The 13,876-nt window shown below is 45.6% G+C and overlaps 1 protein-coding gene across 4 annotated transcripts in view; it reads left to right on the forward strand.

Moving 5' to 3' along the window:
• ARFIP1 (ARF interacting protein 1) overlaps nt 1-13,876 on the forward strand; it is a 222,610-nt gene that overhangs the window by 176,114 nt on the left and 32,620 nt on the right. For all 4 annotated transcript variants that reach the window (XM_073576376.1, XM_073576373.1, XM_073576375.1 and 1 more), the window contains one exon: nt 2,968-3,142. In XM_073576376.1, coding sequence (XP_073432477.1) covers nt 2,968-3,142 — 175 coding nt within the window. The remainder of the gene's footprint in view (nt 1-2,967; nt 3,143-13,876) is intronic.

The following is a 13,876-nucleotide window of genomic DNA, read 5'->3' on the forward strand; positions in this document are numbered from 1 at the left end:
GGCTATCATTAGTGGACCCAGGAGGCCATTTTCCCTGTATCCTTTTTACTTAAATGGACATCTGCAAAGAATGTGTCTTAAGTAGACAACCATGACATCAGAAACTTTACTTAATGATGGACAAGCTCTCGGAGCATAAAAGAATTACTGGTGAACTCGACAGACATTCTGTCCACAGACACAGATTATGCCAGGACTTTTTTGCCATATTGGCACGCTTTCTAATTCCCTGATCCAGCGGTTTTGTCTATAAAATTCAGCTTTACTGTGCCAAGTTTCTTAGAAAGCTGGGCGCCTGTTCCAACGATGGCTTCACATGCACTAATATTCAAATAGTCAAATCAGTATTTTATCAAAGAAAAAAGCCTCATTTAGGATGTCCACAGGAAACTACCATACATCTTCATGTACAGTGGCTTGCAAAAGTATTCGTCCCCCTTGACATTTTGTTTTTGCTACCTCACAACCTGGAAGTTCACTTTTTTTTTTTCTTTAAGGTTAGCATCAGTTCATGTAAAGTTCATGTAAAGAACATGCCTACAACTGTGAACATTTGGTTTTCTTTTTATTGCGAAGCAAACAACAAGTAGGACAAAATAACGGAGACTTCATGGTGCATAACTCTTCACCCCCTAAAGTCAGTACTTTTGTAGTGCCTCCTTTTGCCACAATTACAGCTGCAAGTCCTTTTCGATAAGTCTCTGTGCGTTTTCCACTTCATCCACTGGTATTTTTGTCCATTCCACATGGCAAATCTAAACCTTCAATTTAGATATTTTCTGCTGCTGAACTGCACTCTTCAAGTCTGACGACAAATCCTGTATTGGATTGAGATCTGGGCTTCAATTCCACTCTTCCATAAAAGCCACCTCTATGGAACGCACAGCGTGTTGTGGCCGTATAAACAGATACTCCAGCTCCGCAATAGAATGTTCACGGAACACAGGCAGATTCCCCTGCGTTAGTAGACGGCAGCGCTTTGGATGTAGTGAACATATGCTGTGTCCAAAGGGCTGCTAGTCCCGGATCAAGAGCACCCGGCCTAAGCCTCCGCTCATGACTACATTTTTCGTTTTTCTCTGCTCTGTTCTAGTTACAGAAATGGAATTCACGTAAAACTTAGAAGTTACCGAACAAAGACATCTTGTTTTTGTAGTTTTTGTTGTGCATTTTTGACCACTGCTAGGGCCAGGATAACATCACGACTTATCGCATCATCAGTGGCTGAAAAGGGTGTTTGGATGTTTGCGCTGACGTGGCTATTGCCTTGATGCAGAACAGTCATGATGCACATTTTGGGCAGACGCAAGCCCCAATTGGGCCACTGAGTGGATGAGATGTGAACATAGCCTAAAAGGGTAGAATGCAGCATTGGAAAAGCTCCCTGCTTATACATCAACCCTTTACAGAACAGACGCAAATACACGATCCTTTTGTCTGGTTATTGATGTTATGCTTTATTTTTTTATGGCGTAGTCTTCTGCTCTTTTCTTTATGATGCTTTTTGCGATGTGCATTATTTTAACATGGGAGCCTATGTGCGACATACACCACTGTATAACTAAGCAATGGCGTCTGTTGGAGGAATCCTTTGCTATATCTTCCCCTGGCTTATGCCATCTACTGAGACTACCATACTGCTGCATACTACAGCAGTGTGAATGATCCCATAGTGGTTCTCTCCTATATGTAATTTGACTTTGTTTATAACGTTATCATTTAGGGCAGTCAGCAAACAGTCTGTATCAATAGCATCTCTAGGTGGAGCGTATGCTCACATTAATAGTGCGTTTGCTGAAAGGCCTATGATTCAGGTGCCATTTTTAGAATCGGCAATAACTTGACTGTGAATCAAATTGCTTAATTTAATCCTCCTGCATGGCTGTCAGCCCTTCAGTAATTATGCACTGTCTGTGCTGGGTGTGAATTTTAATAGAAGTGCTAAGACTGGGCATGCCCTGGATGAGAAGTGTTCTGCATTTGTTGAACTGCTGTCAAATTTCATGGTAAACAGGAAGCAATCATATATTAGTATGCCTTCCTACATTACAGTAATTATCTTTCCTGACTTTTCTTTCAGATTTGTTAGAACATTTCATATGTATGCTTTCGTTGGACAGGGCACTTTTTTGGGCTAGGGCTGCATGGCGCAACACTAAAATCGCAACGCAACATTGGATGTCACATTGCAACATATTAATTAGCTTCCTTTCATTTATGATGGGGTCCGGCGGGCTAATGATCTCCCTGATGACCAGCGATGACACAATTGATGCCACTACTTCTCTGTGGTTTCAGACTGCAGATGTGCTCCATCCGTTATGTATTTCTGCCGTCCCTCACTGAAAACGGCCATGGAGCAACGATTGTGTAAATCCATACTTCCGTACGTCAGATGTGAGCAGATCTTTTAAAACAAATCCACTACAAACCTCCAACTGTCATAATTCCTATATGCCTAGCTAAATTTTTTCCACAATAAGACTATGTGCACACGTTGCAGAAAATTTCTGCATAAAAACAGGACTCCTTCCCAGAAAACGCCCGTTTTTGCCGCAATTTTTTTTGTGCGTCCCCAGACACACAAAATAGCCAGAAATGCGGAATTTACCGCGAAATTAATGAGCATGCTGCGTTTTTTACCGCGAAGCGTTTTTTTCGCGGTAAAAAAAAAACGCATCAAAAAGTGCAAAATGCATTAAAATGAATGGGAAGCTTCTTTTTTGCGTTTTTCCCGCGGATTTTTTGGTAAATCCGCAGGAAAACCGCTGTGTGTGTGAACACAGCCTAAGGCTGCGCAACAACGTAAATAGAACTGAATATTTTTAATGGTTACGGTTGTTTATTAGATTATTTAAAAAGAAACAGTGCCTCGCGCTCAGGCAGATTACCATATATATTTATTATCCTTATACATTTTTAGATTTTCACTCACACTTGAAAAACATGTAATTGTTTTTGTACCAGGATTGAGTATGATGCGTACCGTACAGACTTAGAGGAGCTCAACCTGGGTCCACGAGATGCCACCACAATGCCGAAGATTGAGCAGTCGCAGCAGATGTTCCAGATGCACAAAGAAAAGTATGACAAGATGAGGAATGATGTCTCCGTGAAACTCAAGTTCTTAGAGGAGAACAAGGTAATACATATAGAGCCAATAACATGGGGAGAAGGCATTATTAGGATCTGTTCACACAGGTCTTGTTTTCCTGCGGCTACAGTTTTCTACAGCCGTTTTCCCCCTTTTTTTTGTATCTTCCCAAGGGCTTAAATAGGGGTTTTCTGTGAGAGAACGCACTGTAAAACTGCCAAACTCTTTACTTCTCTTACATTACTTTTTTAAATCTTTCAGGAAACCCATCTTTAATTCAGCCAAAGTAAATTAATAACTATGTACTTAGATGTTCTACGCTAAAATACATCTGAAATGATGTATTTAATTGTAAATGTAGGTCACAGGTACACTCCTCAGGTTTGCCATATGTTTTGTTGTCTGAGCACCACTTTTGCTAATAAATTTCTCTTCATTTCAACACCACACATTGTAACTGTATAATTGGGAGGAGACCAGCCATATACTTCGTACATCAGCAGAGAATTCATTGTTTCTGTCCAATAAATATGTTAGAGGATGTTTGCACATTTACTAGTTAGGGCACGTCCTCATGTTCTCTACCCGTGCATCTTTTTTACATTTTGTGGGGGGATGTTTCCAACTCTGTAAGAATCCCAAATTATCTTTTTCTCATCTGTGTGAATTATATGTCCCCATATTGGTGCAATCTTTGTTTTTCAACTTGTATGCTTAGACAACTAGACCCCTCTGACAATCTGCAGCAGTGGCTGTTAACCTGGGCAACAAGCCGTAAACTATATTGAATAAAAAATCCATCTGTTCTTAAGAATGAAAATGATGATTTTTAGTAAGTGATGAATTGCACAGTTGCTGCTTTTTCCAACTGGGATAAAATTGTCCCATTATGTTGATCAGTGGTGGTTTCAACAGTCTAAACCGCATCAATCTATAAGCTATCTATCCTATAGATAGGTGGTGACTTCTATTCATCGGACAACCCCTTTAATCATTGAAAATCTGCTGACAGGAGCCCTTTAAATATATTATAAAACTACAGTAGAAAAGTGTAGCTACAACTTTTATTTTCTGTAAGACAACATGTTCTAGAATGAGTTTGAGATATGTTTGCGTGTGTGTGTGTGTGTGTATATATATATATATATATATATATATATATATATATATATATATATATATATATATTGCTCTATGTATGTATGTTTGTCCGTCCGCACCGTCGCAGCTACAGCCACAAAAGTCACACGTCTGGACCCCGAGAGCGTCATAGGCTATGTTGTGAGGTGAAATTTTAACCCCGTGTGTTCCGATTCACCAAACAATTTTGCCCCTATCTATTTTTGTATGTCCCGACGGGAGCCTGGCTGAGCATAGGGGGCATTTGCTACGTTTCTTCCTGGTGGTCGAGGTAGACTGTTTAGGTGCCTCCTTGGCCTGCAAAATATATATAGGAAAGAGGTTCCTGTGTGTCTGTGTATGGAGACCTGCAAGGGACCTTACTACCCCTTTTACTCACATGGTCCGGATCTGGCTCCAGGGACTGGACGTCTGGACGGCTACCACCTTCCATCTCTACCGAGTCAGTGTGCTGTCCGTCAGTGTGTCTTAAGTAGTCTCCTTACCCGGCTTCAAGACGTCTGATTCGTCCTCCTTCCGAGCCCAGCTGCTGATGTGTCTGCCTTCTGTGCACCCTTCTGGTGCGCCGATCTATGCGGGTCTGTATCTCCGCCATTTCCTGACGCCCCTCCATGTACAGGGCCCCAGGATCCGTGCGACACCGGCCCCGGTGGGATCCCTCGTCTGCCTGGGCTGTGTCGCGCTGGGCGCCGCCATGTTTCTTGGCCCCGCCCCCGGAAGTCATCACCGGCGCGCCCCCTGATGACGCGGCACGCTGGGACATGAGGCGCCAGCCCTCCCCACATTTACAATCCACATTTATTGAACCAAAAAAATCAAAATATATTCAAATCTAATCATGTCATCGCTTTCTGGAACATCAACATAACTCTCCATACCCTGAATTCCATCCTGAATTTTTTGAGATCCTATTTCCATGTACAACAATCTACTCTCTACACAGGCTGATTAAGAACGATGGAGTTAGAACGATCACTAATAGATCATTCAGTCCCCATACATATAATGCTATCGATAGCACATCTCCTATTTACACAGGGCAATGTGATAACGAGAACAATGGCCCTGATTCATTAGAGGTTGTCCACTACTTTATCATTGATGACCTATCCTTTAGATAGGTTATAAGTGTCTTTGTCTGGCACCCCCACCCATCAACTATTAGTGATGTCGGCCGCCACCGGCTGTAACTGCTAAGTTGCTGAGCTGCTCCCTCTTCTAATAGTGGCCGCTGCCAGGTACTACACATCCACTTCCTATTGATTTGAATAGGAGGCAGATGTGCCGTATCAGACTGTGGCATCTATCAGAACACTGAGAAGCTCCATAAGCCGACACCGACCAATAGGTGATCAATGATAAAGTAGTGGACAACCTCTTTAAGATTGACGTTGTGCAGGCCAGTCTTAACCCCTTTACCCCCAAGGGTGGTTTGCACATTCATGACCGAGCCAATTTTTACAATTCTGACCACTGTCCCTTTATGAGGTAATAACTCTGAAACGCTTTCATGGATCCCACTGATTCTGACTGAAACTAGACCCCTCAAGGAACTTATCTAGATATGTGGTGAGAACTTTGAACCCACAAGGGCTTCACAGAGGTTTATAATGTACAGCCGTACAATTAAAAAATCATATTTTTTCCACAAAAATGATCTTTCCACCCCCAATTTTTATTTTCCCAAGGGTAACAAGACCCTAAAAGTTATTGTACAATTTGTCCTGAGTACGATGAAACCCCATATGTGGGTGTAAATGACTATTTGGGCACATGGCAGAGCTCAGAAAGGAAGCAGCACAATTTGACTTTTTTGGCTGGAATTGAGATCGGACATCATGTCGCGTTTGGAAAGCCTCGGATGTGCCAAAACAGTGGAAACGCCCCACAAATGACACCAATTTGGAAACTAGACCCCCCCCAAGGAACTTATCTAGATGTGTGGTTAGAACTTTGAACCTCCCAGGGCTTCACAGAAGTTTATAACGTACAGTCGTAAAATAAAAAAAATCATATTTTTTCCACAAACATGATCTTTTAGTCCCCAATTTTTTTACTTTCCCAAGGGTAACAGGAGAAATTGGACCCCAAAAATTGTTGTCCAATTTGTCCTGAGTGCGCTGATACCCCATATGTGGGAGAAAACTACTGTATGGGCACACGTCGTAGCTCGGAAGGGAAGTAGTGACGTTTTGGAGTGCAGACTTTGATGGAATGGTCTGCGGGTGTCATGTCGCGTTTGGAGAACCTATGATGTGCCTAAACTGTTGAAACTCCCAACAAGTGACCCCATTTTGGAAGCTAGACCCCCCACAGAACTTATCTTGATGTGTGGTGAGCACTTTGAACCCCCAAGTGCTTCACAGAAGTTTGACGCCCGGGCGTGAAAATAAAATCATTTTTTTCCACAAAAATGATATTTTTGCTCCCAATTTTTTTTTCCTAAGGATAACAAAAGAAATTGGTTCCCAAAAGTTGTTTTGCAATATGTCCTGAGTAGGCTGGTACCCCATATGTGGGGGTAAAACACTGTTTGGTTGCAGGGAAGCAGCACCGTTTGACTTTTTCAACGCAGAATTGGCTGGAATTGAGATTAGACGCCATGTTGCGTTTGGAGAGCACCTGATGTGCCCAAACAGTGGAAACCCCACAATTCTAACTCCATCCCTAACCCCAACACACCCCTAACCTTAACCCTAGCCCTAATCCTATCCCTAACCCTAATGGGAAAATGAAAATAAATACATTTTTTTAATTTTATTTTTTTTCCCTAACTAAGGAGGGATAAAGTGGGGTATGATTTACTTTTTATAGCGGGGTTTTATGTTTGGAAGCTGTCATACACTAAAAGACGCTTTTTATTGCAAAAATAGTTTTTACATCCCCACATTTTGAGAGTTATAATTTTTCCATCATTTGACCCACCGAATCATGTGAGGTCTTATTTTTTGCGGGACGAGTTGACGTTTTTATTGGTACCATTTTCGGGCACGTGACATTTTTTGATCGCTTTTTATTCCGAATTTTGGGACGCAGAATGAACAAAAACCAGCATTTCAAGAATTTCTTTTGGGGGGGTGCATTTACACCGTTCCGCGTGCGGTAAAATTGATAAGGCGGTTTTATTCTTCGGGTCAGTACGATTTACAGCGATACCTCATTTATGTATTTTTTTATGTTTAGGCGCTTTTATGCAATGAAAACAATTTTATATAAAAATTATTTTTGCATCGCTTTATTCTGCTATAACTTTTTTATTTTTTCACTGATGTCGCTATATGGCGGCTCGTTTTTTTGTGGGATAAGATGACGTTTTCAGCGGTCCCATGGTTATTTATATCCGTCTTTTTGATCGCGCGTTATTGCACTTTTTGTTCGGCAGTATGATAAAGTATTATTTTTTGCTTTGTTTTTTATTTTTTAAGGGGTTCACTAAAGGGGTTAACTAATGGGACAGTTTTATAGGGCGGGTCGTTACGGATGCGGCGATACTAAATATGTGTACTTTTATTGTTTTGGTCTGGGTTTTTTTATTTCCAAAAAAATGAATTTTAGGGAATATTTTTTATTTATTTTTAATTTATTTAGTGATTTTTTTTTTTTTTTTTTTATAAATTATTTTTACTCTTTTTTTTTTTTTTTTTTAACTTTATTATACTGTCCCAGGGGGGACATAACTGTCATGTGACAGATCGCTGATCTGTCACATCACAGATCGCTGTGACAGATCAGCGATCTATCACAGGCAGTGCTGGAGGCTTCCTCATGCCGGCGCTTTGCAGGCATGCGGAAGCAGTCTCCCTGCAGGCCCCCGAAGGTCCCCGCCGCCATATTGGATCCGGGGACCTGCAGGGAAGGAGGCCCCCGGAGCAGCACAGCACATCTCGCTGCTCCCGGGAGCTCAGGGAAGCACGGAAGGAGCCCCCTCCCTGCCAATGCTTCCCTAAACCCCCGCTACACTGCCATCGTGTTTGATCGCAGTGTGCCAGGGGTTAAAGTATTGGGGACGGTCCGTGACCGCCCCTGACACATAGTGCCGGGTGTCAGCTGTGATAATCAGCTGACACCCGGCCGTGATCAGCGGCGCTCCCCCCATGAGCGCCGCTGATCGCTATGACGTACTATCCCATCCATGGGCTTAGGGGCCCGGGTCCCATGGACGGAATAGTACGTCAGATGGCAGAAAGGGGTTAATGAACAGGGCCGCAGGAGTAAGATGCGGCTAATTCATTAAAAGGAATTTGTCAGCAGGTTTTTAGTACCTTATCTGGGAGCAGCCTGATGTAGAGAAAGACACCCTGAATCCAACAATATATCACTCAGTTTATTGGGTGTAGCCATTCGAACTCATAGTTTTCACTTCACCCATGACAGCACACCTGAGAGAGGGATCCGCTCCGCCAGGACAGGAACCTACTGAGACATAAGGGGCGGCACCTCTCCCCCGCTTCAGTTGGGTTCCTGTCCTGGAAGGAATCCCACTGGGGCGGTGCCTGTCATAGGCGAAGAAAGAAGAGAAAAAAAGAAAGAAAGGGACCCAGGCCCGTCCCGGCGCGGGAAGAACAGGTAACTTGCCTGTAGCGCCGGCCGTCGGGTCCTGGAAGCACAGTCCCCGGTGTTCCTCTGGGCTCCGGGTTCGTGTGGGCGCGGATGGGATCCCGGTGGCTCCGCGGAGCCCCCACTGCTCCGCCCTCCCCTCGCGCACGCCGCATCTTGATCCCCGTGGCAGGGGAGAGACGCTGGCTCCTTCCGGACGCTGACGTCAGCGGCGCTATGGATTGTGGGTGCGCCGGCTGACGTCAGCACAGGGCGACGGTGTCATGGCGCCGGGTGCGACGCCGGCTTTTCTGAAGCGGTCGGCCGGCGGTCGCAGGGGGAGGGTAGGAGACACCACCGACAAAGGCTGCATATAACCAAGGACCAGCGGCGTGGGAGACGGTGGAAAATGGAGTCGGAGCAGGAGAGATCGCTGTCTCTGCCTCCCTCACAACCCTCAGGCAAACATGGAAGCCGCTCAAGTAGCAGCCGCCCCAGCCGTAGATCAGGGGAATCATCAAGGTCCTGAGAGCACGGGTCACGTGCTCCGACGCAGCCTCAGAGTCCGGAAAGGCCCAAAAAAGCAGGAAGCAAGAAGAACAATAGGGACTGTGCTATATGTAAAACTCCCCTAGCAAGAGACTGGCAGAAAGATCTCTGTGCCTCTTGCATTCAGCGGACCATGGCGGAGGAAGCGCCTAGTTTCGCAGCCAATTTGATATCCGCCCTCAGGTCAGAAATGGAGGGTTCAATTAAGACCCTATTGAAAAAAGGGAAGAAAAGTAGGAAGAATCCCCCTAGTTCTCCCTCAGATTCCTCATCAGCCTCGTCTCAGGCAGAACAGGCATCCTCCTCAGACTGACATGGGGGGGTAAGCCATGTTTCCCTGTAGAAGACACAGATGCTCTCCTAAAGGCCATTAGAACCACAATGGGCCTACAGGAAGAAAGGGCGGCTAAAACCCTAGAGGATGTCATGTTTGGGGGGTTTCAAGAGAGGAAAAAACGGACCTTTCCAGGGAACGAGAAAATTCAGGTGCTTATTGAGAGCGAGTGGAGGAAACCCGAAAAATCTGGCGCCCTTCCGTCCACCTCTAAGAGACGATACCCCTTTGAGCACAAGGATGCAGAGATATGGGACAAAGTCCCAAAAATAGATGCAGCAGTATCCAGGTCTTCCAAAAAGTTGGCCCTGCCCTTGGAAGACTCAGGGGTTCTTAGAGACCTGCTGGACAAAAAAGCGGACTCATATTTGAGGCACGCATTGGAAGCGACAGCAGGAGGACTAAAGCCGGCGATAGCAGGCACCTGCAGGGCACGATCCCTCATGATCTGGCTGCAACAGTTAGAAGAGAAGCTGGCATCAAAGGTCACAAGAGAGAAAATTTTAGTAGATATGTATCTCTTGCACTGGGCAACAGCTTTTTTGGCAGATACCTCGGCGGACTCTATGAGGTTGACAGCTAGGGCAGCGGGACTATCAAATGCTGCCAGACGCGCGTTATGGCGTAAGGGCTGCCCGGGTGACCTACAGTCTAAAGCTAAATTGTGTTCTCTCCCCTGCGATGGTCAGTTCTTATTCGGCAAGAACTTGGACGATATCCTGGAAGAAAGCAAGCGATAGGAAAAAAGGCTTCCCCAGGTTCCCGACGGAACAGAGGAGACAGCCCTTTTGGAGGGGAAGATTCAATACGGGGCGTCCTCCCGCTGACAGGAGAAGATGGGAGGATAAAAGGAAGAAAGAGTCGGGATTTATGTTTGGTGGAAACACCTCCACCTCAAAGAAATCGCCACAATGACACCAGTATTCCAGTGGGGGGGAGATTGGCACTCTTTTTCCAGGCCTGAGAAAAGATCTCCTCCAATACCTGGATCCTGGGCATCTTAAGATAAGGCCTGAGAATCCCCTTTATTCGCCAGCCAAAACCCGTGGTTGTCATTACACCCATCAGGAAGGTGACCGAAGAACAGTTGGCCTTAGAAGCGGAGATTCTGTGCCTGATAGACAAGCGGGTACTTTACGAGGTCCCACACACCCAAGAAGGAAGGGGGTTCTATTCACCCCTTTTTCTGATTAAAAAAAAACCCCAGATCAATCATTCAGGACGATTATAAATCTCAGACTGCTCAATTGATGGATAAGAAACCAGACCTTCAAGAGGGAGTCAGTGGCTACGGCCGTGAAGCTACTACATCAAGATTGTTATATGGCCGTAGTCGACTTAAAGGATGCATATTATCACATCTATCCATCTAGATTACCAAAAATACTTGAGGGTAGCGCTTTATATCCAAGGCGTACTGAGGCCTTTCCAGTTCAGAGCTCTTCCATTTGGCATATCCATAGCCGCGAGATTTTTCACCAAGGTCATAGCGGAGGTGACAGCCTTTCTCTGGATTCACGATACAGTCATAATGCCATACTTGGACGATTTCCTTATAGTGGGCAGCTCAGAGGACCACTGCACGGCACAGTTGAGCCGGGTGACCGACACCTTGCAAGAATTAGGGTGGATAATCAATTTCAAAAAATCGAAATTACAACCCCTAAAAAACAGACCTTCCTGGGATTTATACTTGATTCAGAAATGCAGGTGTGTCTGCTCCCAGAGTCTAAAATAAAGAAGGTACAGAATCTGGCCATGGCGGCCCGAAACCAACCATGTATGACAGTGAGAAGGGCAATGTCCCTACTAGGTACCCTAACGTCCTGTATTTCGGCGGTCAGGTGGGCTCAATTTCACACCCGACAACTCCAGGGGGAGATATTATCAGCACAAAGATCGCTAAGAGGGCGTTTAGAAGGAAAGCTGGAGCTTTCCGTAAAAACCAGAGACTCTCTCAACTGGTGGCTGGACGGTACAAATCTGACCTCAGGAATACCGTGGGACAGACAGACGACAAATGTGATTTTAACAGATGCAAGCTCCTCGGGGTGGGGGGCACACCTAAGGGGCCTCATAGGCCAGGGCTCCTGGACACCTCAAGAAATGGAGGCATCTTCCAACCTAAGAGAACTGTGGGCAGTGAACAAGGTCCGAAGTCACTTCAATCCGCTACTCCAGGATCGCAATGTGCGCATCATGTCAGACAACAGGGTAACAGTGGCATACATCAACCACCAAGGAGGGACAAGATCACACTCCCTAATGAAAGTGGCGAGCGACATTCTGAGCAGACCAGAGTAACACCTACACTCCTTGACAGCCTTACACATAAAAGGGGCAGAAAACATAGAGACAGATTTTCTGAGTCGCAATACCCTGAGGCAAGGAGAATGGTTGCTAAATCGGTCCATTTTTCAAAAAATAATGCAGCTTTTGGGGGAAACCAGTAATAGACCTCTTTGCCAACAAGCACAACAGGCAAACAGAAAGGTTTTGCTCTCTAAACCCGAGGGAAAAGCCATGGGCAGTGGACTCATTGCACATCCACTGGAACTTCAGACTAGCTTATGCTTTCCCCCCCCCCAGTGGCTCTGATCCCAACAGTTGTCAGGAAGATCAGAAACGATCAAGCCAGGGTGATTCTAATAGCCCCGTTTTGGTCGAAAAGGCCCTGATTTTCTCTACTACAAAGAATGTCCCTCTCCGATCCATGGGTTCTGCCAGAAATCCCGGACCTACTAGCTCAAGGCCCAATATTCCACGCTCAGGTCAAAGGATTCCATCTGACGGTGTGGAATTTGAAAGGTTGCTTTTAATGGATAGAGGGTTCTCCCCCCGGGTTGGTGGCCACCCTGCTAAAGAGTAGGAAACCAGTGACGACTAACATCTACGGCAGAACATGGAATAAGTTCCTACAGTTCCTAGGTAAGCCGTTAGAAAAAGAACCCCCGATTAGTGCCATCCTGGAGTTCTTGCAATCGGGGTTGCAGGTGGGGTTAGCGGTGAACACACTTAAAGTTCAGGTGTCTGCACTAGGGGCGCTCTACAACTGCAAATTGGCATCAAATAGATGGGTAGCCAGGTTCATTAAATCCTGCCATAGAGCTAGGCCTATCCCAATACCCAGAATAGCCCCCTGGGATTTAAACCTAGTGCTAGAAGCCCTTAAAAAGGAACCGTATGAGCCGTTACACCAGCTACCCCTGAAGTTTCTGACCCTAAAGACGATCGTTTTAGTGGCCCTTACGTCAGCCCGCAGAATAAGCGACTTACAGGCTCTCTCGGTAAATCCACCTTATACACAAGTTTTTCATGATAGGGTGGTGTTAAGAACAGACCCCGCTTATCTGCCTAAGGTAGCATCAGATTTCCATCGGGGTCAGGAGGATGTCCTCCCATCCTTCTGCGAGAATCCAAAAAATTTGGGGGAGGAAAAATTCCATAGTTTGGATGTTAAGAAAGCTCTATTAGAATACATATCTGTCACTAGCCAGTGGAGGAGGTCACAGTCCCTATTCGTAGCTTTTCAGGGTGCCAGGAAAGGCTATGGGGTTTCGAAAGGGACTATTGCTAGATGGATTAGGGAGGCCATTAGTGTAGCCTACTCAGCTAGTGGTATCACGATTCCTGACGGCATCAAGGCTCATTCCACCACAGCCGTGGCGACCTCCTGGGCTGAAAAGGCAGAGGTATCAATTGAACAGATTTGTAAGGCTGCTACCTGGGCCTCACCTTCCACCTGCTTTAAGCACTATAGATTAAATCTATCCTCCTCTGCTGAACTAACCTTTGGTAGAAGGGTGCTGCAAGCGGTGGTCCCTCCCTAAGGTGTTTCGAAGTCTCCAAAAATCTCTCAGGTGTGCTGTCATGGGTGAAGGGAAAACGACGATGGTTACTTACCGGTAGCCGGTTTTTCCGGAACCCATGACAGCACCCGTATATTCCCCCCCCCTTTTTCACTGTGTGGGTGTGCACAGTTAGTAGGGTGCTTTTGAGTGATGTGGTGTTGGATTAAACATGTAACTAACTGGGAAATCCTCTCAATGCTCTGTAACCCAACTGAAGCGGGGGAGAGGTGCCGCCCCTTATGTCTCAGTAGGTTCCTGTCCTGGCGGGGCGGATCCCTCTCTCAAGTGTGCTGTCATGGGTTCCGGAAAAACCGGCTACCGGTAAGTAACCATGGTGGTTTTTAGATTTAGCATGAAGCAGAGCTGAAAAAG

Source organism: Dendrobates tinctorius, unplaced genomic scaffold (genome assembly GCF_039654945.1).
Source record: "Dendrobates tinctorius isolate UK_male_01 unplaced genomic scaffold, ASM3965494v1 ptg000008l, whole genome shotgun sequence".
Lineage (NCBI taxonomy): Eukaryota > Metazoa > Chordata > Amphibia > Anura > Dendrobatidae > Dendrobates > Dendrobates tinctorius.